The sequence below is a fragment of the Squalius cephalus genome, assembly GCF_949319135.1.
Source record: "Squalius cephalus genome assembly, chromosome: 21".
Lineage (NCBI taxonomy): Eukaryota > Metazoa > Chordata > Actinopteri > Cypriniformes > Leuciscidae > Squalius > Squalius cephalus.
The window spans coordinates 34788114-34815716 of NC_137142.1; the positions used below are offsets into that span (position 1 = coordinate 34788114).

Sequence of the window (27603 nt, forward strand, 5' to 3'; positions counted from 1 at the left end):
ATATTTAACAAAAATATGAGCTCCAAATGTCTGCTTTTAAATGCTCCATTTGATATGGTAACTAACTAGTAATGGTAGTTAAATCACAAATTCTGTTGATAGATCTTAACTTCAACTCTTCTCCTTTTCTGAGTCTCTTGCTCTTTCAAACACACACACACACACACACACACACACACAAACACAGAAATGATTCAACATGGTTAAAAGTACAGGTAGTAGGTCCAATAGAGCAGATTAACGAAGACGAACGACAGCGGGAAGGTTAACCGGGAGTAGTTGTCTATATAATGTGGGTTTTCCACGTGACAGCAGTTGATGGATCTCAGGATCTTCCTCAAGATGGACATGTTTTTGGCGCAGCGGCTGAAGAGCTCGGGCGGGCCCTCGGGGGCCTTGTCTTCGCTGGCGGGTCCGAGATCCGGTTCTCCAGCGCCGGTGGACGCCGGCACCGAGTCTTTGCGCCTCTTTACCCGTGAGGAATTGCTGGCGATGGTTGTGACGATGCCGTTCATCTCCTCCTCGCAGTCGTGCATGTGATGGCCGTACTGGCAGAGGACAGAGAGAATTAGCAATGAAACTCAAGAGGAAAGATCACAGGTATGACAGTACATTTGATGAGAAGATGATGTAAACGATTAATGATGTTGATGATGATCACAGTGATTATGACGATTACAATAGTTGGTATAAAGGAGTAGTTCACTTCAGAATTACAATTTCCTGATAATTTACTCATTCCCACGTCATCCATGATGTTCATGTCTTTCTTTCTTCAGTAGAAAAGAAATTAAGGTTTTTGAGGAAAACACTCCAGGGTCCAAATGTGAGTTTCAGTGCAGCTTCAAAGTCTCGACACGATCCAGCCGAGGAATAAGAGTCTTATCTAGACAAACCAGCGGACATTTTATAACAATAATAAACATTTATATACTTTTTAACGCAAATGAAAAAAATCAACAAAATACAAACAAACATTGAAGTCACTATATGGAAAAAATCCTGGAATGTTTTCCTCAAAAAACTTAATTTCTCTTCGACGGAAATTTTAATTCTGAAGAGAACTAATCCTTTAATTAAAATAAGGTTTATTAAGAAATTGTGAGTGGTTCTTACCTGTGAAAAATCACATTAAGGTGTTACCATTTGGTTGTGAATGTGTTCTGGATGGTTGCTATGTGGTTTGAATGGGTGAGACTACACAAGTTGCTCTCTCTTACATCATTTGCCAAAAAGAAAATCAGCAACAACACAAACAGGAATGAAGAAGTGACACCTTGACAAAACTATGATGTATAATACATAATTTCATCAAAAATATGTCCACACACACACACACACACACACACACACACACACACACACACACACACACACACACACACACACAGCATGTTCAGGTTTGACAGTAATATTGTGACAATTGCAAAATACTTTAGAACAAAAAATGCTAAACTTTGACAAAAGAGTAATTTTTATTGTTATAATAATGATTTTATAATGTCTAAACATAAATCTTGAAGAAAAACCATTGAGTAATCCTCTGCAGCCATCTAGTGGCTGTATATATATATATATATATATATATATATATATTATATATATATATATATATATATATATATATATATTATATATATAAGTGCTTGTTTTCCAGTAGATTCCAGGCACTAAACCAAAGCACATTTTTCACCATTAATGAAATTGATAAATGTAGATCTATTTTATGGTGTATCTTAAAAACATTAATAAAGTGAGTGATATTACGTTTGTTCAAAAAAAGTTACATTATGTTACAAAATCACATTATACTGTTTGGTTATGTAAGCTAGTTAGACAAAAAAATAGGAATATTTTTGCCCTATGTGTAATAGCATAGCAAGCAACATAGCATAAAATAAGTGATATATTAACCTATTTTATTATATGCATTCACAAGTTTGTTTGCCGATATAATCTTTAAGCTAATGAGGTTAAGCGTGTGTGGCTTGCTGTCCGCAGGGGCTCGAGGAAGCAGCTTCAGCTCGCTTAGATCTTAGATAACCCCCCCCCCCGTGGGAACACTAAAGCTTGGATGAGGAGAACGGTAGCAAGATGCCTAAATTATGCAGGTGGAGCTGGGGAGGAGGAGGGACGCCAGGAGAGCCGATGCCAGAGCAAGGAGAGCGGCTGCTTATATGGGTTTACTCCTTCACTAATATTATAATGAGATGAGTGGTAGCTGCATACATGTCTATCTTTTGCATTGTCAAAAGAATTGTCAAAAGGTGTTTTTTTCCGTTTAAGCTTAAATGCTTTAGTTCTTTATATTTTTGTTTAGACATAGGCCAACTGTTTAATGCTTTCAACTAAAAGAAAACTTTAACATATATTGTAAGCTTGTTGTGTATATTTCCTAATCATAAGCGTTTTCAGAAATGAAAAAAAAAAAAAAAAAAGTCTTCTTCGTTAAACGTCATTTAAATAAACGAATAATTGCATACTCTATTTTTATGAGCCCGAATATTCGAATGCAATATTTTTTAAATACGCAATGTTGAGCAGATTCACGCGCTCATCGGATTTGTCTTTGATTGGCTAAAATGATCAGCGCACGGGAGCGTTTGAGAGTCAAGTCCAGTTTATTTATATAGCGCTTTTCACAACCAGTGTTGGGGAAGTTACTTTTAAAAAGTAGTGTTTGCTCGTTACTCGTTACTTTTTAAAAAAGTAATCCGTTACTTTACTTAGTTACCCCATTTGGAAAGTAACTTTTTATGTTACTCGTTACTATTACGTTACTTTTATGTTGCTTGACTTTGGGCAGAACCCAATATCTGTTCCTAAATATGTAGACATAAAGTTATACAATGGAGGACATAACAGGTAATTATTTTGTGCTCTTTATTATAAAAAATAGTATCAATTTCGAAAGAAAAAAAGTCCTTCTCATTGGCGCTGCTGTGTGCGGCAACTTTTATTCTCAGCCGGCTCTGCATCATGGGGTAGAGTGCGACACTCCGCGATGAGCAGCGCGCCCGCACCACTTCTCTCCACTCCGCTCCCCCTATCCACCGAACTTTAAATTTCGGCAACAGCAAATAAAGCGCTCCTGCTCTCTAACACCGGTGCGAATCGCGTCTTGATAGCATAGGACAAAATGATATAGAAGACATAAGCTTAGTTTTCAGACATACGACTCACTCTAAGGGAGTAGGAGAAAAAAAAGAGATTTTGAGAGAAAAAAATATATTTTGTTTAAAAGTACACATATTCAAGCTTTCTATATATTTCTCAGGTCTGTGAGACAAGTATAGCTTATCTGAGTTTCGGTTCATTTACAGTATGGAGACGAGCTCCAGATCACGCGCTGGTGCCGTCATGATTATTTTGCATGCCATATTTACTTATTTATTAAATTCAGGCAATTAATTGGTTGGTAAAACATTGATTAAAATTAAGATACAATTAATACACAACGAAATTCGTTTTAAAGAAAGTCTTTCTACAAAAACAAACTTAATAAAGTGGTCTAAATCATGTCTGCCCACTCCATTTATCTCCCGATATATTGCACAAAATTATGATCTTACTCATGCTTTTCACTTTTCATATAATCAACATAGATTAAATTATTTATTTATTTATTTTATTTAAACATAAATATGAAACTAAATAGTTTTCTTTAATTTACTTATTAAATTCAGGCAATTGATTGATAAAACATTGATTAAAATTAAGATACAATTAATACAAAACGAAATTCACTTTAAATACATGTTTTCTACAAAAACGAACTTAATAAAGTGGTCAAAATCATGTCTCCACACAAAATTGTTATTTTATTTAATTTAAACATAAATATGAAACTAAATCGTTTTCTTCAGTTCTCAACAGTTCTCTTCTCTCAAGCGCGCAGCTGAGGCAGTGTCGCTGTCAAATATATCCATGGGAAAAGTAACGTTGCGCCGAATTGAAAAAGGAACTACGTTTCGTTACCAAATTTTTAGTAGTAACGCGTTACACTACTTTTTACCCGAAAAAGTAGTTACGTTACTGTAACGCGTTACTTTGTAACGCGTTACACACAACACTGTTCACAACATAGGTTGTATCAAAGCAGCTTCACAGTATTAAATTAAAACAATACATCAATGTTTGTTTCTAGTGGAACGTCCACGTTTGGTAATGCTGATCAATAGTATCGTTGATTGATTAATTAAATTATATATCCCCAAATATCCCCATTTGTGTGTGAAAGTGATTTTTTAAAACGGGAGTGGGAGGTGTTGAAAGCGTCTATCCGCGGACCGGTCCTGCTTTCAAACACTCCCGTGTGTATCTGTGTAAGCGCTCGGTGAAGAGTGTCATTGATGTATATTTACAACATGTTTTTGAAGCGCTGATCCTTGTAGCCAATCACAGACATATCCGATGAGCGCATGAGTACAACGGCCAATCAGAGGTGTTTATGATTCCGCTCAACAGGGCTCAAAGCGTCAAGTCAAGTCAAGTCAAGTTTATTTATATAGCGCTTTTCACAATACAGATTGTATCAAAGCAGCTTCACAGTATTAAATTAAAATAATACATCAATGTTTGTTTCTAGTGGAAAACGTCCGCGTTTGGTAATGCTGATCAATAGTATTGTTGATTGATTGATTAATTAAATTAAATATCCCCAAATATCCCCAACTGAGCAAGCCAAAGGCAACAGTGGCAAGGAACCGAAAAACTCCATCAGGTGACCTAATGGAGAAAAAAAAACCTTGGGAGAACCCGGGCTCAGTCGGGGGCCAGTTCTCCTCTGGCGTTTATGAACTAGAGGCCGGATTTAACTGAAGATTAAAAGTATTATATGAATGCCTGGCTGAAGAGATGCGTCTTTAATCTAGTTTTAAACTGGGAGAGCGAGTCTGAGCAACGAACAGTATCAGGAAGACTATTCCAGAGTTTTGGAGTTAAATGTGAAAATGCTCTCCCTCCTTTGGTGGATCTGGATATCCTAGGTATGACCAAAAGCCTCTAATTTAGTGACCTTAAAGAGCGCGATGGATTATAGGGCGATAGAAGATCGGTTAAATAGACTGGAGCTAAGCCGTTTAGGGCTTTATAAGTCAGTAGCAATACCTTATAATTAATACGGGACTTTATAGGTAACCAATGCAGTGATGATAAAATTGGTGTTATATGATCATATTTTCTTGATCTAGTTAGAACTCTAGCGGCGGCATTTTGGACTAACTGTAGCTTGTTTATTGAGGATGCAGGACAACCAGCTAATAAAGCATTACAGTAATCTAGTCTCGAGGTCATGAATGCATGAACTAACTTTTCTGCATCAGAAACTGATAGCATATTATGTAGCTTAGCAATGTTTCTAAGGTGGAAAAAGGCTGTTCTTGTAACATATGAAATATGATTTTCAAAAGACAGGTTACAGTCGAGTATAACACCCAGGTCTTTTACTGTAGAGGATAAAGTAACAGGACATCCTACGATGTTAAAGTTGTATTGTGAGAGGTTTTGTGGGTGGTTTTTTGAACCGATGATTAGTACCTCTGTCTTGTCTGGATTTAATAAAAGAAAATTGCGCGTCATCCAATCTTTTATATCTTTAACACACTCTGTCAATTTGGATAATTTAGCGTTTTCATCTGGCCGTGATGAAATATAGATTTGAGTGTCATCAGCATAACAATGGAAACTAATTCCATGTTTCCTTATAATATTTCCAAGTGGCAGCATATATATTGATATATATTATATATATATATATATATATATATATATATATATATATATATATATATATAAGCGTCACATTTTTTAAGTTTCAGTATCGACTTGGTACCGAAGTCGGTACTTTTGACAACACTAGTATGAGCAATAATAGTGCTGCTTACCATAGAAAACACCACAGATGATGATGATGATGATGATGATGATGATGAAGGCAGTGATGAGTTCATCTCTCACCATGAGTGCGCTGTTGCAGTCGGGGTGGTGCAGTGTGCAGAAGTGGGCCACGGCGTACTCGATCAGTGCCCCGAAGATGAAGCTGAAGCAGATGCCCAGGTACACGTCGATGGCCTTGATGAAGCAGTTGGCGTTGGGCAGAGACGTGCGGGCGCCCATCATCAGTGTGGTCATCGTCAGGACAGTGGTCACGCCTGTAACACACACACACACAGTCAGGGCTCTGAACTGCTCAGTGTTTATGAGACTCAAGAAAATCAACTAGTAGTGGCGCAACGGGTCACGGTTCAGATCATTTACGGTTTTTGAGCCACGGATTGGAAAAAATGCTTTTCTTACTTAGTATTTTTGTCTTGTTTCCAGTACAAATATCAAAAAATTCTTAAATCAAGAAGCATTTACTAGATGAGTAAAATTACATAAGATATTATGTCCTGTTTTCCGGGGGAATTAATCCAAATTAAGCGAGTTTTTGCTTTAAACAAGCAAAATTATATGTCTTTGATGTAAAAACAAATAAAAAACTTAATTCAAACTGAAACAAGATTATTGTTCTTACTCCATTGGCAGATAATTTTGCTTGTTTTAAGCAAAAACTCACATTTTTATTTGTTTCCCGAGAAAACAAGACTTAATATCTTATGTCATTTTACTACTTTAGTAAATCCATCTTGATTTAAGAAATGATATTTGATATTTGGACTGGAAACAAGACAAAAATACTAAGTAAGAAAAGCATTTATTGCAGAGTGGGACTTATGCGCTGAACATGCTGATTGGTCGAGTTCATGCCGCATTTTGATTGGTTGGATCTGTTGCGGCGCGTGCAGGAACAGTAACAGTAACAGTACAGTAACAGATACAGTAACAGTACAGTAACAGTTACAGTAACAGTAACAGTACAGTAACAGTCGTCTGCTATTCGCATCAACAGTGGAGTTTAAAAAATACGGCCGATGGACCGACGACGAGGTTCAGGCTTTATTACGCTTAAATTCAGAGGATGAAATCCAGCGGGAACTGTAAAGTCGCACGCAGTCCTACGTCACCGGACTATTTGCCTATAATCTTCACGGTACTTTAAGCCGGGTGAACACTAGTTTCCTGGAGATGATGTTCGTGTCCTCGTACAGCGAGACGGCAGACAAGCGTCACGCTTGAGTTTGTGTAGTAGAGCAAACTGAGATAACGTCTGAGACAAATTTACCTAAAATCTGAAGTCTTTGAACGTTGGTTTGACAGCCGATTAATGACCGTTGCCATCAAACTTCTGTCAGCAGATTTGACTCTCCTACAACGACCGTCAAATTGTCTTTGTTTTTCAAGACAAGCCGTGAACAAAATTAACATTAGAGATTTCTTTGTAGTCACCATTTCAATCCCGCGTGTAACGCAGCTCACATCACTGAACGTGTCATTGACTGATGATGTAAAACTCCAGACAAGTTTTCTTGCGTGTGTCCGTTTTAAACGCGTCTGACATTAATGACAACTGAGATCTTACCGTGTCCTAAACAGACGCGAAGTCATGAGATTCCAGCGACAAATAATTAGTCTGTCCACACTAGACACGACGCGACTGCGAGATGCTTCGAAATCAATCAAAACCCACAGCCAATCAGAACAGCGTGTGGGCGGAGTCAGCCAATCAGAACAGCGTGTGGGCGGAGTCAGCCAATCAGAACAGCGTGTGGGCGGAGTCAGCCAATCAGAACAGCGTGTGGGCGGAGTCAGCCAATCAGAACAGCGTGTGGGCGGAGTCAGCCAATCAGAACAGCGTGTGGGCGGAGTCTCGCGGCACCAGAGAGTAATCCTGACAACACTCGGAAGACAATGGATAAGTAGCTACATAATCAAATTCACAAATATTACACCATTTAAACATTATTAAAAATACATAGGCTGAGTTACTAAAACAATCTTTGTCGAAGAATACACGTGTTTGTTCACAGTTTGAACGTTCTTGTTTCCATTTGTTTAATTTCAAGATCTGAGGTGAATTATCCATTGTTGCTTTTACAGCCTCAAAGCTGGAGCACTAAATGATATTCAGAGTCACATTACACACTTTTAACATTAAATAAAGCACATAAACAGCGCCTGAGATCATCATCGCCACACTTGAGTTTGTTGTTCCAGCGCGACATCGCGGCTGGTTAGGACAAACACTCTGATTAACATGGAGAAGAGGCTTTTATCGCGTGCCGTGTCGTGTGTAGTTAGGACACGGTGTTACAGTGGCTTACAGCGATGATCATGTTCGTACAGTCTGACGAGCAACAATCGTAAAGGACGATAATAAATCCCGGCTTTAGATCGCGGTGGAAACGCAGACAGCAACAGGTCTGGGGGAAAAAAAGTTCCTGGGACAAATTGTTCCGGGTAATTCCAGTTTAAATATCACACAATGAAATGCATAACCGTACCTATGCAAATGCGTGCGGGGACGGATGATTGGCTGATCCAGAAAGAGACCCAGGACAGAACCACCAACAGGCTGGAGGGAACGTAGGTTTCCAGGATGAAGTACAAGATGCTCCTCTTCAGCTCGAAATGAAAGATCAGCCTGGGATAATTCCCTGGGAAGAGGATCAGAGAATCTTTTCTCAGTGATATAAAACATTAACACTAAAGTAAAAAAGTTATCGGAGTGTTTTCTATATGTCACTCTTCAAACTATGGGGAATAATGACCTCACTGAATCATGGGAGTGAATCCACCAAATTATTGTTCAGGAGTCACACTGAAGAATATGTACATTTTGCTGACATTCCTGATAAGTTATGAAAAAGTTATTTCTGAATGTTTAAAATGTCGATTTTTTTAAACGTTTAAGTTGTTTCTTGGTTATGCGAAAGTTGAGCGAACATTCCGTTTTTGCAAACGTTACGTGAACATTACTTTCGAATGTTCTCTGAACGTTTCGCAACAAGAAGTAACATTTAAAAAAAATTCCAACTAAACGTTTCAGAAAAAAACATTCCATGACCAATGGATAAAGAACGTTTTGAGAACATTATTAAAGCATAACTCTCGCCAAAATGCAACCTAGGGTCTTTTTGTTAATCTACCTGAGGCAAACTTTCGTTTAAAAGCATAATTACAATGGAAACGCCACTTTTAAGATTGACCGTGTTTTCGTTTTCGGTCAAATGGCCTTGTGAATGGGAGTGAATGGGGCACGACTATGATAGCATCAAAAATCACTATTTTTAAAACACTAATGCGGCTCGACACAACATGAAACTGTGCTGGAAGTCTCACCAGCGTCTCTACACATGAGCTCCAGCATTGAGAACAGTGTGTGTGTACACAGAGTTTACTAAAAAGAAAGATTTTGAACAACTCCGCCGGCATTTTGACAGTCAAAAATAGTCAATCTCCGAATATGAATGAACTGACTCTGAATTTTAGTACTGTTTCTTATATGAGGATCCTTTTTCAAATACAAGGTCAATATTGATTTTCACTAATGACAAAACAACAAATTATCCGTGAATTTATATGGAACTAAGCTTTAAAAGCTTTCCATCTTTACTCTCCTCCCTGTTACGGTGCATTCGGAGATCGACTATTTTTGACTGTCAAAATGCCGGCGGACGGAAACACAGTGAGTTGTTCAAAATCTTTCTTTTTAGTAAACTCTGTGTACACAAACAATGTTCTCAATGCTGGAGTTCATGTGTAGAGCCGCTGGTGATACTTCCAGCACAGTTTCATGTTGTGTCGAGCCGCATTAGTGTTTTAAAAATAGCGATTTTTGATGCTATCATAGTCGTGCCCCATTCACTCCCATTCACAAGGCAATTTGACCGAAAACGAAAATACAGTCAAACTTAAAAGGGGCGTTTCCATTCTAATTATGCTTTTAAACTAAAGTTTGCCTCGGGTAGATTAACAAAAAGACCCTAGGTTGCATTTTGGCGAGAGTTACGCTTTAAAGGCCAGATAACTATGACTGAACGTTCTATTAACGTTCCTGGAAGAACGTTTGTTCATAACATTGAGAGAACGAGATGAAATTATGATCTGGCATATTCTGCTCATCAGATTTGACCACAGTGTTTGTGTTCTTGTGTACCTGTCTCGTACACGGCCTCAGACGCGGAGGTGTAATGGTCCTCTACGGTGTACTGGGCCAGTCTCAGGGTGTCCAGTCCGCTCACAGACTCGTTCCCACGCGCCCAGTTAAACATCACGTCATTGACATTATAACCCCCTGTGGACACACGAAGCAGTTCTGCTATTATGAACAGCAGACGTAAAAATCACATGTGGGAAATAGATCAGATGTGTCTCGTCATATTCATCATAACTGCATGCACAATTTACAATTATTTATGAATTGCATCATAAGTATTACACAGAAAAGCCATTCAAATATTTAAGATTTTTTTGGAAGAAGTCTCTTATACTCGTCAAAGCTGCATTTATTTGATCAAAGATACAGAGAAAACTGTAAAAATTTTAAATATTATTGTAATGTAAATCATCTGTTCTCTATGTGAATATATAGTAAAGTGTAATTTATTCCTGTGATCAAAGCTGAATGTTCAGCATCATTACTCCAGTCTTCAGTGTCACATGATCCTTCAGAAATCACTCTAATATGAGGATTTGATGATCAAGAGACATTAAGCACTGTTTTCAACATTGAAAATAGGAAATATTTTTGTAAAAACTGAGATACATTTTATTTTTCATGATTTTTTGATGAATAGAAAGTTTAAAAGAACAGCGTTTATTTGAAATGGATATTTTGTAACATATAAATAAATGTCTTTACTCTCACTTTTGAATAATTTAATGCATCCTTGTTGAATAAAAGCATTGCTTTCTTTAACGAAAAACACTTTTGAACGGTATTTCTAAATATAAATGAAATGTACATCAGGTTTCACATGTTGTGACACTTGCTTTGATCAGTAAAAGCCGAAGTTTAAATGTTAATGCTAAAGCAAAGACTTTAAATGTCAAATGTTCTTCTACTTTCAAATAAAAATAAAATAACATCCCAAATTAAATTATATGATTAAATTTGCTTATGATGTTATGATAAACAAGAAGAGAGTTTGATATGTGCAGGTTCATTTTAGAGTATAAAATAAGCATAAAATCAGGCTTGAGGTGTGAATGCATTAATTCATATTTATTTACATATTCAGGTTTTAACAATTAGATATCATTTAGTGACTATATCAGATTTTTCAAATATAAATGTCACATGTGGACATCAGTATGTAATATCAGTGTGTGTCCTCTTGGTGGCGCTGTGTCACCGTAATACGATAATATGCAGCTGTGAGATCTGTTTTCTTGCCATGTGATGTTCATTAATGTGTTTTCCCATGTGACTCCCTGAGGACAGTAACGCACATGACGGAGGAAGAGACTGTTCACATCACTGCTGTTTGTGTGACACTCACATCACATATCTGTACAGTAACCCATGATTTAATCAAGACTTTGCAAGGCATGCGATTCCCACACGAAGAGACTTTTAAAAAACCCTCATGTGAAACAAAGCATCTCAGTCCAACACGTCTCCATAGGAAACCATCAGACACAAATATGGAGAGTCTCTCGGTTCCTGTCATCGTTAAATAAATATTTAAGCTCCATTTCGGATGCCTTGGAGCTCTAGGCTCACACAAAGCTGAATTTCCAAATATAAAAATCGGATTGCATAAGAATGGGTGGACTAGACACATCAGGCATTTGTCACATGATGTTGTTGTTAAAATGATTGTTTTTGCCATTTGCTTTCAAACAAGTGATGCACAAGTCAAATTTAAGATGAATTCCTTCAACCTTCTGAAAACTTACTGTGTCATGTGATGGTATTTACTTCATGCTGCCATTTCTGGGTGTTTTTCTTATAAGCGCACGACGTAACTCGAGTGATCAGTGAGCAAATGTCATTCTCTTTAAGCTTGTCGTCTTTGCTGAGGTTTCTATACAGTTCTCAAAATGAGCTTAAATAACCTTTTCATGAAAAAAAACACTGAAAATTGCATAATAACTGCACATTATGTTCATGTGTAAGATTGTGCAAAAAAACATTTTATTGGAAATTTGATCTGGTCTTTTAGAATTTGGTGTAAAATGTGCTTAAATTATATTTTCATGAAAAATAGACTTAAAATTGCACAAGAACTGCACATATGTAAGATTGTGCAAAAAAAATCTGAAACATTTCTGCAAAAAAAAAAAATTCTGGTCTTGGAATTTGGTGTAAAATGTGCTTAAATAATCTTTCATGAAAAGTAAACTCAAAATTGCATAATAACTGCACATTATGTTCATATGTAAGATTGTGCAAAAAAACATTTTATTGGAAAATTTGATCTGGTCTTTTAGAATTTGGTGTAAAATGTGCTTAAATTATCTTTTCATGAAAAGTAAACTCAAAATTGCATAAGAACTGCACATTATGTTCATATGTAAGAATGTGCAAAACAATTGAAAAATTTCTGCAAAAAAACATTTTGGTTTTAGAATTTGTTGCAAAATGTGCTTAAATTATATGTTCATGAAAAATAGACTTAAAATTGCACAAGAACTGCACATATGTAAGATTGTGCAAAAAAAATCTGACACATTTCTGCAAAAAAAAAAAATTCTGGTCTTGGAATTTGGTGTAAAATTTGCTTAAATAATCTTTCATGAAAAGTAAACTCAAAATTGCATAATAACTGCACATTATATGTAAGATTGTGCAAAAAAAATCTGAAAAATGTCTGCCAAAAAAACATATTGGTCTTAGAATTTGTTGCAAAATGTGCTTAAATTATATTTTCATGAAAAATAGATTTAAAATTGTACATGAACTGCACGTGAGATTGTGCAAAAAAAGCAGAAAAATTTCTGCAAAAAATAATAATCTGGTCTTGGAATTTGGTGTAAAATGTGCTTAAATGATCTTTTCATGAAAAGTAAACTCAAAATTGCATAATAACTGCACATTATGTTCATATGTAAGAATGTGCAAAAAAATCTGAAAAATGTCTGCAAAAAAAACATTTTGGTCTTAGAATTTGTTGCAAAATGTGCTTAAATTATATTTCATGAAAAATAGATTTAAAATTGTACATGAACTGCACATGTGAGATTGTGCAAAAAAAAAAAAAAGCAGAGAAAATTCTGCAAAAAATAATAATCTGGTCTTGGAATTTGGTGTAAAATGTGCTTAAATTATATTTTCATGAAAAACAGACTTAAAATTGCACAGAATGTTTTGCAAATAATTCTCAAGAAAATCTAAACTTTTAGAACTTGGGACAAAATTGTCATGACAATAAAAAAGTCTTAATGGTCTTGAAATGAATCTTCAGTTAGTGCATAAGAAATCTTGTTTTGTCTTGATCTGTGGAGTGTGATACGACCCAGATATTCCTGAAATTGGGCGGCCGCTAGCATCTTTCAGTCCTGTCATTAGAGAAAGACTCGTCGGATTGTGAGACAGACTTCAGAACCTCCTCTAACGTCCTACTATTCTCCCGCTGATCTCTATGAGAGACACATCCAACACTCACAGGCGGTTAAAGAAGAATCCGAGGATCAGAGAACGACGGACGGGCGGAGCGATAAAGAGAGAGATAACGTCAGCAAGAACAGAAAGCAGCTTTAGGTCCCGAACGACAGCAAATCAGGTTTCATGCGACACAAAACTGACCCAAATCTAGTCGCTGTCACACACACATCATGCCAAACACTCCTGAGGTGCATCTTCTGTCTGTGTATATTCATTTATAATATGACCTAGGTGCACGGAAAATAAACAGCATATTTGGATGCGACTTCTATAGTTGTGCGACCCCGACATGTTCTTATAAAATATGCATATGAAACATTGTGCAGTTCAGATGTTACAAACAAGAGCGCATTAGCTTGTTCCAGGGTTCGTACAGATGCTGTAAAATGAAATTCCAGGACTTTTCATGCACTACTTTTTTGGTTTTCAAGGCCTTCAATCAGAGATCTCACTTATCAAACAATATCTTTATTATCTTCCAAATTCTAAAAAAGGTAAATAGATAAACAAAAATAAACCAATAAAACAAAATGGTACAAATAAAGTGCAGCAGATGCAATGACTGTGGAAACTGTAACCATTGAAAGGATATTTCCTTATTCAAACTGATCCCCTCCACCCATGACTATGATTGACCTGAAAAATTAAAGCTGTATCATATACATGCATAATTATGAGCAATATCACACTCAAAGCCATGCGAAACGGCTCTAAAGCTGCAGCCCATCTGATATAGATATAAGTTTGTGTGAAAAGATTGCTTTATCGATAAAATTAAGCACTAATTTCACACATACTGTCTTTCAATAATACAGTCTTTCAAGAATTTAAGCACATTTCATCTACCTTTTCATAAATGGGTCATTGACGAATAAGGTTTTTAAAAGTGTAAAAAAATAGAATGGAGATATAACTATATTTGAAACCATTTTTTAGTTTACTTAGTTTTTTTAGTTTAAGATTTTGTGGTTTGTACAATCAATTAACACTGTTTTTTGTCATTTTTTACAAGATGGAAACATTTTTTACAAGATGGTCATTCGGTTTAACCACTGATTTGAAAGTTAAAAACTGATTTGACATTGATGTTGAGATAGTATATAGTGTGTGTACCACAGAAGAAATATTTAAAACAAATTATCACTGATCTCATAAATGTAATCATTTATTGGACTACTCTAAACACTCCAACATATTCAAGTAAAACATTGCACAGGGAAAGGTAAAATAAAGAGCCTTATCTGCTTTATATTTGTATTATTGTAGTTCCTTTAGTTATTAAAAACAATATTATTCCATTTAAATATTTACTATATCGGTTTTACCGAATGACCTTTTGACACTTCAAAATCTTTCAAATACCTTTATATGTAGTAAAATATAATTAAAACCTTTTGTATTCAGTAAAAGAGATCAAGTTGTACTACCTTACATACTGTGGATGTTATATATTTGTTTTTTTATTATTATTAAGGCCTTTGGACAAAAAAAAAAAAAAGACCCGTCACGTCATTGACCCAAATACGACTGTTTCAAGGATTTTCCAGGACTTAAATTTCAAAAAGTCAAATTCAAGCACTTTAAGCACCTTGTACGAGCCCTGTTGTTCCCAGAGCAACACAGTAATAGATGGAAAATGCATGTGTTTTCTTACAGCTCTCCAGTTGTAAGGTGCATGTCTGTTTGTCCATGGGATATTTGGTCAGATCCATGTTACAGGCCACAGTGGTGGTGATCCTACAGAAAACACACGGTTCATATTATTTTTCATAAACATCTGATATTTAAATGCATAACATCCTATACTTATCGTAGTCCAAACCTCCTTAAAGGAGTAGTACACTTCAGAATTAAAATTCCCTGATAATTTACTCTCCTCCACGTCATCCGAGATGTTCATGTCTTTCTTTCTTCAGTCGAAAATAAATGAAGGTTTTTGAGGAAAACGTTCCAGGATTGTTCTCCATATAGTGACTTCAATGGGGTCCAAATGTGAGTTTCAGTGCAGCTTCAAAGTCTCGACACGATCCAGCCGAGGAATAAGAGTCTTATCTAGACAAACCAGCGGACATTTTAGAACAAATAATAAACATTTATATACTTTTACCCACAAATGCTCGTCTTGCACTAGCTGTGATGCGCCACACATTACGTAATCAGGTTGAAAGGTCAAGCGTGATGAAGGCGGAGGTACAGACCCAGTGTTTACAAAGCGAACGTGCAAAAACTAAGTCAAACGCACTTTACAAAATAAATAAAAGGTAAAACAACGATGTCGGACGATTTAGAAGCTGGAGGAGAAACTGAGAAGGAATTTTTCGCACTACTCTACATTTCTGAACTGGAACACGCGTGACCTTTCAACCTGATTAAGTAATGTGTGTCGCATCACAGCTAGTGCAAGACGAGCATTTGTGGTTTAAAAGTATATAAATGTTTATTATTGTTCTAAAATGTCCGCTGGTTTGTCTAGATAAGACTCTTATTCCTCGGCTGGATCGTGTCGAGACTTTGAAGCTGCACTGAAACTCACATTTGGACCCCATTGAAGTCACATGTTTTTCTCAAAAAATGTATTTTCTACAGAAGAAAGACAGACATGAATATCTTGGATGACATGGAAGAAAGTAAATTATCAGGAAATTTAAATCCTGAAGCAGGGACGTCACTAGGATTGGAAGACGGGGGGGCTTAGCCCCCAGGGTATTTGTAACTTGCGTTTATAGAAAATCTTACAGTGAATTTGAGTAAAAAACAGCTATGTACTGTATATGTTTAGCTGTATTTGTCTCTTCAACCCCGTTACCATCTTCAACCCTGTTACCCTAGTCTCAACCCCGTCACAACTACATTTTTATTAATTATTTTTATAAGTTTATGAATAAGTAATTTAATGTTTGTTGAACTTAGTCAGAAATGTTCAGAGCAATCATAAGAATACAATTTCTGGTAAGCTACGCTTTTTTATTATTTCAATTCAATTAAATTATTGTATTTTGATTTAATATTGACTCATATGGATAAATATTAGGTAGGCTACACAAGGTAGGCGTTAATTTTCCTCAAGAACAAAACAACTCACCTAATGCGGTAAACATGCAGAGAGCCCTATCAGCTGGCAGTATTATTTAAGGTTAAAAATAACTCAAATTAAATATAATGCGTTTTTTTTTTTTTTTTTATAATAACAACTTTATTTAATGATATAATTAAAAATATAATAAATATGTAATATAGAACACATATTTAGCAAAATACTCTCTATTGCTCTTTTTTTCTTGCCAACTACATGCTGTAGCCTATTATGGTCATTAAATGGCTTTCCTGAGGTAAATGTGACATAATTGTTCTCCAGCTGTTGACCTCTTCACGCTGATAAAAAACACTGATTGATCGATATTTTGTATAAGGAATATACATTTCGGTAAGTTGTAGCCTACTACTGTATCTTTCAACAGTGTTTGTGTTTATTTACTATTAGCTAGTAAAGATGATCGGTTCACGTGCGCTAGGGATCTGTCACGTAACATTTACAAACGCCAAAACGGTATTTATTGTTTGAATTTCGTAATAAAATTGACAGAATCTGAGAGTTGAGATTCTTTTATATCATAAAGTAACCTGCTCTAGTCTGTCGGTCTCCGTGTCCTCTTTGCTTCGCGATTTTTCTCTGCGTGAGAAAATAGATGTGTGGCGTGAGAGCGTGTGAAAAGTGTCAATTGCGTGTGTCTCACGGTGAATGCGTGAGAGTTGGCAGCTCTGTTACGACTCTTTGCACTGTCCAACTTCCGACTTTTCGGCTATTTTTTGTAGCTGGATATATATCATTTGTTGCGCCTAAATATGAATGAGGATACGGTTATTGATAAATCGAATTGTTATTGTTGTTCTTATTATAATTTAGGGGGGCTTAGGAACATTTTGGGGTAGCTTCAGCCCCCCTAAAATAGGCCTAACGACGTCCCTGTCCGGAAGTGAACTACTCCTTTAAACCAAAGAGTAGGGATGCACAGATATGAACATTTTGGCCGATAACGATAATTCTTTATATTTGAAAGCCGATAACCGATATATTGGCCGATAAATCTAAATCCAAATTTTTATATAATTTTTGAGAGCCTGATTACAAAAACAAAAATCTCATCATTAAAAGTCATGTCCCAAGCACACAATTATAGCGTTCTCATTATAATGTTATGTAGCCGATATGACAGACTTGCACTTTAACTCTATTTTCCTTTTTTGAAGTGACTACAATCATATTTAAAGCCATTCAAAACAATCATGTTGAACAGTGTGCATCTGAAGAGTCTCAGCTGAAAGAAATAATCCATTATTTATCGGCTTTAATATATCAGCCAAATTTTCTTATCGGGCCGATCACAATAAAAATGAACATATATCGGATCATATATATCCCTGATCAAGACAGCTTAAGCAGATTCACAGTGATATATCAGTGTAGAGAGCAGAGAAAGCCTCACCGGAGGGCATAGAGAACCGTTCCGTTGGGAAAGATCCGGATCAGTCGGTTCTCCACTGTGATGTCGTGGAGGAAGGACTTCTTGGAGTCCACTATAAAGGTGTCCGGGACCCACAGCAGCTCCACCAGACGCCCGTCGAGACTCAGACTCTTGTTGCCCTCGAACACCAGCCTCTCGTCGGTCCAGCGCTGGCGCAGGAAGATGGTGGCCGTGTAATCCTGCAATCAAACACGCAATTAAACACTCGTAATACAACAGTCCAGAGATTTAGCAAACAATACACACATTTTATGAACAGCCAATTAGAAACGGTGTGGGATCAAAAGTTTAATACTTGAGGTAAAGATTTTAATAATAATATAATAATAGTAATAATAATAACACCAATAAATGTTAATAAATGTTATATTATTATAAAAAAAATACTAATAATTTTTCATAATAATACATCATTTGTAAATATTATAATTTATTTTTAATAATTCATTATTAGTAGCATTATTCTTCTGTAATTTTAATAAAATAATAATAATAGTTTAAATATTATTATTATTATTATTATTATATTTAATAATAAACAAATAATAGTATAAATAAATAAATAATTTATTTTTCATTATTGTTGTAATTTGAAAATTAAAATAATAATAATAATAAGTTAAATTATTATTATTTATATTAAACTACTAATAATACTACTAATAATACAAATAAATAGTTATTTATTTTAATATTTATTATTGATGACATTTGAACATAAAAAACAATAATTATTATAAATATAAATAATTTGTAAATATTATTATTTATTAATGTTTACATTTGTTTTATTATTATTATTATCATTCTTATTATTATTATTTGTATTACATTTAATAATAAACAAATAATAGTAATAATACATATTTTTAATAATCATTTTGTATTTATTATTGTTGTGAATTAAAAATTTAAATATAAATTATAATAATAAATAGTTTTTAAAATCATTATTTATTGTCCATTATTCGTTGTTATTATTAGTAATATAATTGTTATTATTTTTATTTTTTAAATGACTGTTGTTAATAATAATAATAATAATAATGTGTGGGATGAGACAAAAGTATATTAGAATTTTAACAAATCCTAAACCTCAAGTATGAGCAATAAATAAATAAATAAAAAATAGCACACAAAAATATTCAAGTTCATGTAAGCTGGTGTATAAAATCTCTCATTTACACCCCAGATGTGTGTGTGTGTGTGTGTGTGTGTGTGTGTGTGTGTGTGTGTGTGTGTGTGTGTCTCTGTGTGTGTGTGTGTGTGTGTGTGAGGTTGCACTGTTCCTCTCACCATGTTGATCTCTGAAATAGTGTCAATACTGGCGATGTCCAAACTCATGCCCACCGTCACTGGACCATCTAAACGACAGAGATGGCATGTAAATATCATGTGCATTAATCACTCTGAGAATCGCTGTTAAAGAAGGAAACCCTGGGAGCGAAACTCTCTCTGCTCATTAAAGCTGATCATGTGGAAAGCGTATGTGTTTTATACTTCCTCTAAACTCTTTACATAAACACAGTGAGTCAGAGCCATGCAATGATTTAAATGAACAGTTTTGGGGACAAATTAACAAAAAACAGCAATGTTTGCATTGGAACACGACAAGATGTAGAATATTTGCTGAGGCAATAATCAAAAATGCTCTCATCATTGGTTTCCTTACACTTTATTTTTTCTTTTTTTACACTTGCGCTCTTTCTACGGCTGGTTTTACACGTGGTTTGACCGTCTGAGCTGATTCAGGTCAGTCCGTGACGATCACGCTGAATACAAGCAGTTTACCACAGAAACCGGGCAATGAGTTTCACTGTTATTAAAGGATTTGTCCCTTTGGATTCACCAGCAAAACACACAGAACGGCACTCGCTTTTCTCTGCCGAGAGATGATTTCTCTGCCGAGAGCGGAGATTTATTCCGAGACGAGCAGCCGTGAGAAATACATTATAATATAAGTGCAAGAAGCAAATTAGGGCTGCACAACACAACAAAATTATCGAAATATCGCAAATGTATATATTGCGATATGCATATCACAACGGCTTGCAATAACTGCCGTAAAATCACTCGCTGCTCTCGGCTGAATAACTTTTGTAGCTTTAATGAGAATCAGTATATATTTCATTCATACAGTGACAACTAAGCAGAGTTTTATTTTTACATGTGATTATTGAGTTTATGTTGTTTAATAACCCTAATGTAGGATAACCTGACCCCTGATCCCCCACCGATGTTAAAATAACACTTCTTATGCGACAGTAAAACACTGATGTTCACTTCCAGAAGCTGTAGGGATGTTTTCTCGTCACAAAAAGAATGTGAAACACATGTAGGTAATATAATTTTAAATATATTTTAAAGATAATTTACGTTTATTTTACAAGAACAGAATTAAAATTTTTGGGCGAACTATCCCTTTAAGGACAAGCGGCAGCATGTTTACTTTAGGCTACTGTCACTTTAAGACCGGCACACATCTAATATACACGCATACGACACACAGCCGTTTTTCTCTTAAATGTGTGCTTCCACTTTAGACATAATCAATAATCAATGTTTATGTAAACCTTGTGTGTATTTGACAGTATTAGTGCAATAAGTCTCAAAAGATAACTAAGATAACTAGTTTGACAGGGTTTTAGTGTCTGTGTTTGCGCTCAGAAAAGCGCATGTTAGAACAGCGCATCGGTCTGCGAATGACATGCTTAACTGGCAAGGCTTTAAAGCACATGCACATAATGAACTTTTATGAATTGCAATGTCTTAGAGTATAACTGTACTCTATGTTAACATGTGATGTGAATGAACGCATTGTTGCGCATGTTATTCATATGCTACTTAAAGCCATAATGTAGCGTGTGCACAACGCGCATACACTTTGATTCTCTCATCTACACAGACGCAGCAGTTTTAATTTTTGCAAATCATACATTATTACGATAGATAGATAGATAGATAGATAGGTAGGTAGATAGATAGACAGACAGACAGACAGACAGACAGATAGATAGATAGATAGGTAGGTAGGTAGGTAGGTAGGTAGGTAGATAGATAGATAGATAGATAGATAGATAGATAGATAGATAGATAGATAGATAGATAGATAGATAGATAGATAGATAGATAGATAGATAGATAGATAGATAGATAGATAGATAGATAGATAGATAGATAGATAGATAGATAGATAGATAGATAGATAGATAGATAGATAGTTTATTATAAAAGCATAAATCTAGCTTACACATTTACCCAAATTATTATACGCCTGTTTAAGCGAAGCTAATCTGGGTGTGTTTCTCCATCCCCAATGTCACTTCTCTGTGTTTTACGGCCCTGACGAGAGCGCCGGTCTCCTCGGCTGTGAACCGCTCCTGGCAAATCCGCCGTTATAATAGCAATCCGCCATGGAACAAGCGCGCCTGCTCTTAAAGGGAATGTGAGATGACGCTCTGATTGGTTTATTTCACGTTACGCCCAAACCACACCTATGAGTAATGAAGCAACTTCAGACCAACACATTTTAGATTTGCGTCAGAGAGTAATTTATCCCGCCGGTATAACAGCAACAGTGCCGAGATCCGCCCACAAAGTTACTTGCGTTTCGCGCTTGATACTTGCGTTTCAGATCGTTAAAATAGAGCCCACAGTCTCATATATGATGTCAATGCAGGCAGATCAATAATATTGTTGAATATTAAATTAAATATTAAATTAAACGTCCCCAACTAAGCAAGCCAAAAGCCAAAGGCAACAAAGGTGAAAAAGGTGACAGACCGAAGTCTTCTTCTGTCAGGTCAGCCACAGCTGAGAAGGTTAGCTAATGCATGTTGTTATGCACGTATAACGACACTTGTCCTAAGTGTCTTTCTGATTGATGATGCTGTGGCTTAATCACATTTATAATTCACATTTGAATGTGTAATATAATGGAGCATCAATCAATCTGCTTTCAAATGAGCAATGTGAGGGAGTGAAGCGCCTTAGACATACACACGCATTAAACATTCATCACGTCCTTACTGTCAAAGAAAGGCCGGAGGTATTTGTTGTATCCTTTCATCAGCTTCTGGATGGTCGGAGGAAGGATCTCTCCATCCTTCACTTCGGCGCTGAGCAGAGAGTTTTCCAAGAACCTGTGCGTGGGAAAAACAGAGGAATATGAATGAAGAGACCGAACGCTGGCGTCCTCAGCACATTTACGCGCTCATTATTTCGGGGCAAAACGCTGATGAACAATTTGTTTCGGCGTAAAATCGGAAGCCCACACTGATAAGAGTGTCGGAGATCCCAGAACAACTTTAAATTAAGATAGAGAGGGAAAGGAGAGAGGGAAAACATACGCTAATTTGTTCATAATTGGATTACTTTGATCCGTTAGTGTGGAAGACATGAGAACGTACCCTCGGATTTCATCACGTTTGGCTTTTGCACAGAACAGCGAAATACAGCAATGCACCTTCAGCAGAAACTAACGCATTTATGATGCCATGAACGACGCCTGCGTGTGTGTGTGACATGTACAGTAAATACAGGACAGATGAGCACGGTAAAAACTGACAGTAAAACATAGAAATGATCTAACTGAACATCAGTTTCAGGCACACATAGGCGTAATTTGCGGGTGGGACGGGTGGGACATGTCCCCACCACTTTTAAAACATCTCGCGGCACGAATGTACCAATAAAAATAAATAAAACATCTCCAGTTAACTAGCAGAGCACTCGTTTAGATCGTTTGTTGATCTTTGAATTTATTCACGTGGAAATTCTCACCAATAACAACATATACTAGACCTCATTAAACAACAAATTAAACCCAATGTACTATTTAAATCGATTGCTGGACATCGTAATGTTATTGTACATACATCTGATTTAGGATTTAGCTTTGTGTTAGCAACGCCCCACCCACTTTTTAAAACAAAGTTACACTCCTGCATGCACGTTACATAATCAGAGAACATTTGGTTACAATTTGAACTAGTTCCTTTAAAATTGTCAAGGCTTCTATAGACTTAGGTCGAACATTTCGAATTGATATTTAAAATGTGATTAAAAACAATTCCAGGTTTGCTGTGCTTGTTTAAGAGCTGCATAATTTGGCTAATATTTTGTGTTTATATATCAATATGGCTATAAAATATTAACTATAACTATTATTATTACTAAAAAAGAAAATACATATTACTATTGTAATATTTCAATGTAAAATAATATTTTATAGTAATTATTCTTTTTTATGGCTGTCCTAATTTCTTCATTTTAAAACGTTAAACCATCAAACTTATAATTGGACAGAAAAATAAACGTTGATAAGCACGTTTGCAAATTAATTTAATTATATTGCAGGCATTGAGATTTGATAAATGCCATATTGCAATTTCGGTTTTATTTCAGTTAATCATGCATCTCAACTATATAATCTATAGAAGCTTGTTTCCGCCACAGAATAATAAAAAAAAAATGTAATTATGACTTTATTATGTAATTATGATTCACAGTCAGAATTGCGAGATATAAAGTCGCAATTTGGAGTTTGGAGTCAGAATTGCGAAATGTAAACTTGCTATTGTAATGTGGACTCGTGCATTTTCTGTAAAGCTGCTTTGAAACGATGTGTATTGTGAAAAGTGCTATACAAATAAATGTGACTTGAATTGAAAATTGCGTTTATATCTTGCAATTCTGACTTTATAACATGAAATTGTGAGATTTAGTCAGAATTGTAAGATATATAGTCGCAATTGTATGTTGTAAAGTCAGAATTGCGAGATATAATCGCAATTCTGAAAAAAAAAGTCTTTTTTCCTCAGAATTGGACTTTATAACTCGCAATTCTGAGAAAAGATTTCAGAAATGCAGTTTATTTCTCACAATTACGAGCTTATATCTCACAGAGCTTATATTCTGACTTTATAACATGCAATTCTGAGATAAAAAGTCGCAATTATCTTTTAAAATGTTTTATTCTGTGGCGCAAACAAATTTATGTCCCTAAACTAATATTTTAAGTCTGTTTTAACCACAACAAAAAAATCAAAATGATGGTGTCGACGCCTCAGATTCTGAGGAATAAAGAGAAATAATGCAGATGTAAACGTTTGAGGAGGAAACGAGCCACTCACTGAAATCAAAGAAGATCAAAACATCTCAACATCACAACCGTTTACTGAACTGTTAACAACCAGCCCATTAGTGTCTATATATACTTTTTCTAAAAATAAATTTTAGGACAAACATCTGAGAAACTCCATTAGTGTGCTGAGCTATAAAAGCACAACATCTGAGTTTCCAGCTGTGCATCTAAACAGACACACAATACAAAATCAACCCTTGTTTCCTCTCAAATGTTCCTCCACCTTGTCAGGTTTTGCAGAGGTTGTGTGAGGTGAGTTTCCCTGCCAGGAGAGCCAGAGGATCATCAGTGGCTGCGTTTACAAATAATCCGTCAGTAATGGGATTGACGGCTCAGTCGGACTGGAAAGCCTTCATCTAAACACCTTAACCGATCCGATTGAGCTCAAATCAAATTCAATTTCGATCGGATTGAAAGGAGTGATTTATTCCTTTTCTAACCCGATCCAGAGAACATGTGAACACTTGATCAGACTGAACACTGAAACTGGAAGGACTGCGCATGTGCGATGGCGCTGAAACAGCGTAATGACGTGTGACGCGCTGAACGAGCCGTTCTCCTGATGAATAAAGTGTCGTATAAATGAGTTTCCCGTCTTTCTATAATCCTCCTTTCCCTGCGTGTGTGAAGTGGAGCAGGACGACGGCCACCAGTGCTGGTTTCAGACTCACACACACACACACGACTGGGTTTGGCCAGTTTTACTGATCAATATAAGCAGCGGCACAGCGGCTCATACGCTCATCGCCTCCAAATTATACCAGAAATAGATAAATATTAAGTCTGCTGTTTAAAACACATAAAGAACCGATGTATGAGAATGGTTATTATGGGCAAACAGCGGGAAACTGTGTATTCGTGCATGTCAAAAAATCTATCCCGATTTAAAGCTTGTGACGTATAAACACACACATCAACCCGATCACATGTTTAGCGTTCATGTAAACACTACATTCAGATTCATCAGTCAGAATGAATTGTGTGTGTGTGTGTGTGTGTGTGTGTGTGTGTGTGTGTGTGTGTGTGTGTGTGTGTGTGTGTGTGTGAGAATGAGAGACAGCGGATGCAGAGTGTGTTTTATCAGACGAGCGTTTGTTGTTCTGCCAGGCCTGTGGGGTCGTGTGTGTGTGTGTGTGTGTGTGTGTGTGTGTGTGTGGGATGAGAAGGAACCTCTCCAGCTCCGTTTCTGACAGCGTTTGGCTTTGCTTTCACACACTAGGAATCCTAACATGACCTTCAGTTTCCCCATATCAGGGTGAATCTCACAAAACTTTGTCCAGGTCACAACTCACTCCAAAATCAAAGAACATGAAAGAAATGATGGTCACACTTTAGATTAGAGTCCTAATGTCACGATTAACTACCACTTTTGCCTCAAACTTCTAATGACTGCTTATTAATAGTAAGGGATTATTAATTAATGGTTAAATTAAGGGATGTAGAATATGGTCATGCAAAATAAGACATTAATATGTGCTTTATAAGCACTAATAAACAGGAGATATCATAGAAATATGCATGTTAATAAGCAATTAATAGTGAGAATTGGACCCTAAAATAAAGTTACAGAGTAAGGCATTAATTTGTGCTTTATAAGTACTAATAAACAGACAATATCCTTGTAATATGCATGCTAATAAGTAATTAGTTAATAGTGAGAATTGGACCATAAACTAAAGATTTATCGAAATTATATTTATATTTTTTAGAAAGAAAAAGAAAACAAAGCCTATTTCAGCATAAAAATATTTTTTGTTTTGCATTACTTTCTTTATAATTCAGTTCTCAACAATGATTCTACTTCAATCGTTTTTTTATTATTTTTTTTATTATTAAATTAGCATAACTCCTGTTTTACCAGGATCTAAAAATACTTGATAGTTTAAATAATACTTTATAATTACAGTAGTGATCATGATGTTTTTGGCATTACAATAATGGGAATTGGGGGGAATATGCTTGAATTTCAGAAAATGCTCTTATAAACAAAACAACTCATGCACAAAGTGCTTTTGATTTTGGATAAAAAAAAATGAGCCAGATTGTGTGACAGGCTTTATGAGATCCAGCAGCACTTCTAAAAGAAAACGTGACAGCTCTTGTTGCTTCTTAATGATTAATTTTAGAAAACAGAAGAAACAGAGGAACGGTCGATAAATTCAATCATGAAAGCAGCATTTCAGATCAAACTGGAATTATCAACTCGTATCTGTCAGGATGATGGGATTGAGAGATTGACAGCACCTCATCGGGTCACTTCCAGATGGATTTGGGAATAGGAAAGGAATTATTTCTCCAGAACCTGTTGGAATGATTTGGCAGATGCCATTAAGTTCGGATGCATTTCTATTTGCATAAAAATAAACCCGCAAAAACAGGGCTATGCAAGATGCATTACACAAACAACGTCAGTGTAATGACACTTCTGAACACTTAAACCACACTCACACTAGCTTGATGCTCTTTTATACCCATAAAACCAAGATATTAAAGCAAAAATGGCACCAAAATGAACAAAAATACCCTCCAAATTCAAGTGGGCAAAAAAATATCCTTTCACAATTAAACAAAATGTATTACGACTGTTGCGATTAAAGAGAAATGTGAAAATGAAGTGTTGCTGCATTACGTTTAGATCTGCACGTGTCGCATAAAAACATTATTTTTGTGTATTTTTTCTGGGTTGAGCATTAGAACCAATCAGACACGTTTCTGTTGAGCGTTCGAATGCAGCGGCCAATCACAGATGTTTACACAAGTCACCAATGATGAAGAAATTCTCTAATAAAATAAACAATGTGAAGTCTTGATTTTCTAATGTGTAAAAAGCAATAAACTAATGTTGCATTAAAGAATATGATGCACCGTTTCCCCAAAACAAGTTTTATATATTATATTAATCAATATTAATAATAATTATTACGATATCAGGGGCAATCAACAATATTGAAGCCCTTCTTGCAATGAATTCCTGTTTATATTTGCATTATACAACATTGTGCAATACATGCATGCCATGTGAAAATTGACCTTACAAACAAAAATGCCCCTGGAAATCAATTCCACAGGGCAAATACTGTCCCTTAATGGAAAAGATCGTTTCTGACCTTCATTACACACTTGCCTTACACACTTTACTGATCCTCAACATGAAAAGGGCAAGTGTGTCATTTCTCTGTATGTTAATTAAAACACTTCCTCTATGTTTTTAATGTTCAGAGTCACTATAGTTTGACTTCCTGAAGAGTGACATCCTGTGAACATTTTAGGAAATGTATTTAAAGGAAGAATGCATTGATTCTCCACATCTGACTTAAATCTCCATGCAAAACAGAGCAACGTTCTCCCCACATCATTCGCCTCTTTCATCATTTCTGGTCCTCTTAGTTTCTCTCTGGTTTGATCTTGGAGGTGCTGAGGAGGTCATGAGCATCAGCGCCGAC

The 27603-nt window shown here is 35.8% G+C and overlaps 1 protein-coding gene across 1 annotated transcript in view; it reads right to left on the reverse strand.

Annotated features, from left to right (window-relative positions):
• Positions 1 to 203: 203 nt before the first annotated feature.
• Positions 204 to 27603, reverse strand: part of LOC307148896 (gamma-aminobutyric acid receptor subunit pi) — a gene marked incomplete at its 3' end in the record, with an annotated part of 59525 nt that continues 32125 nt past the window's right edge. The window contains exons 3-10 of the mRNA XM_079854832.1: positions 22045 to 22157; positions 19312 to 19379; positions 17977 to 18194; positions 15147 to 15229; positions 10040 to 10177; positions 8385 to 8537; positions 5959 to 6152; positions 204 to 548 (exon numbers count right to left, since the gene is read on the reverse strand). Coding sequence (XP_079710958.1) covers positions 204 to 548; positions 5959 to 6152; positions 8385 to 8537; positions 10040 to 10177; positions 15147 to 15229; positions 17977 to 18194; positions 19312 to 19379; positions 22045 to 22157 — 1312 coding nt within the window. The remainder of the gene's footprint in view (positions 549 to 5958; positions 6153 to 8384; positions 8538 to 10039; positions 10178 to 15146; positions 15230 to 17976; positions 18195 to 19311; positions 19380 to 22044; positions 22158 to 27603) is intronic.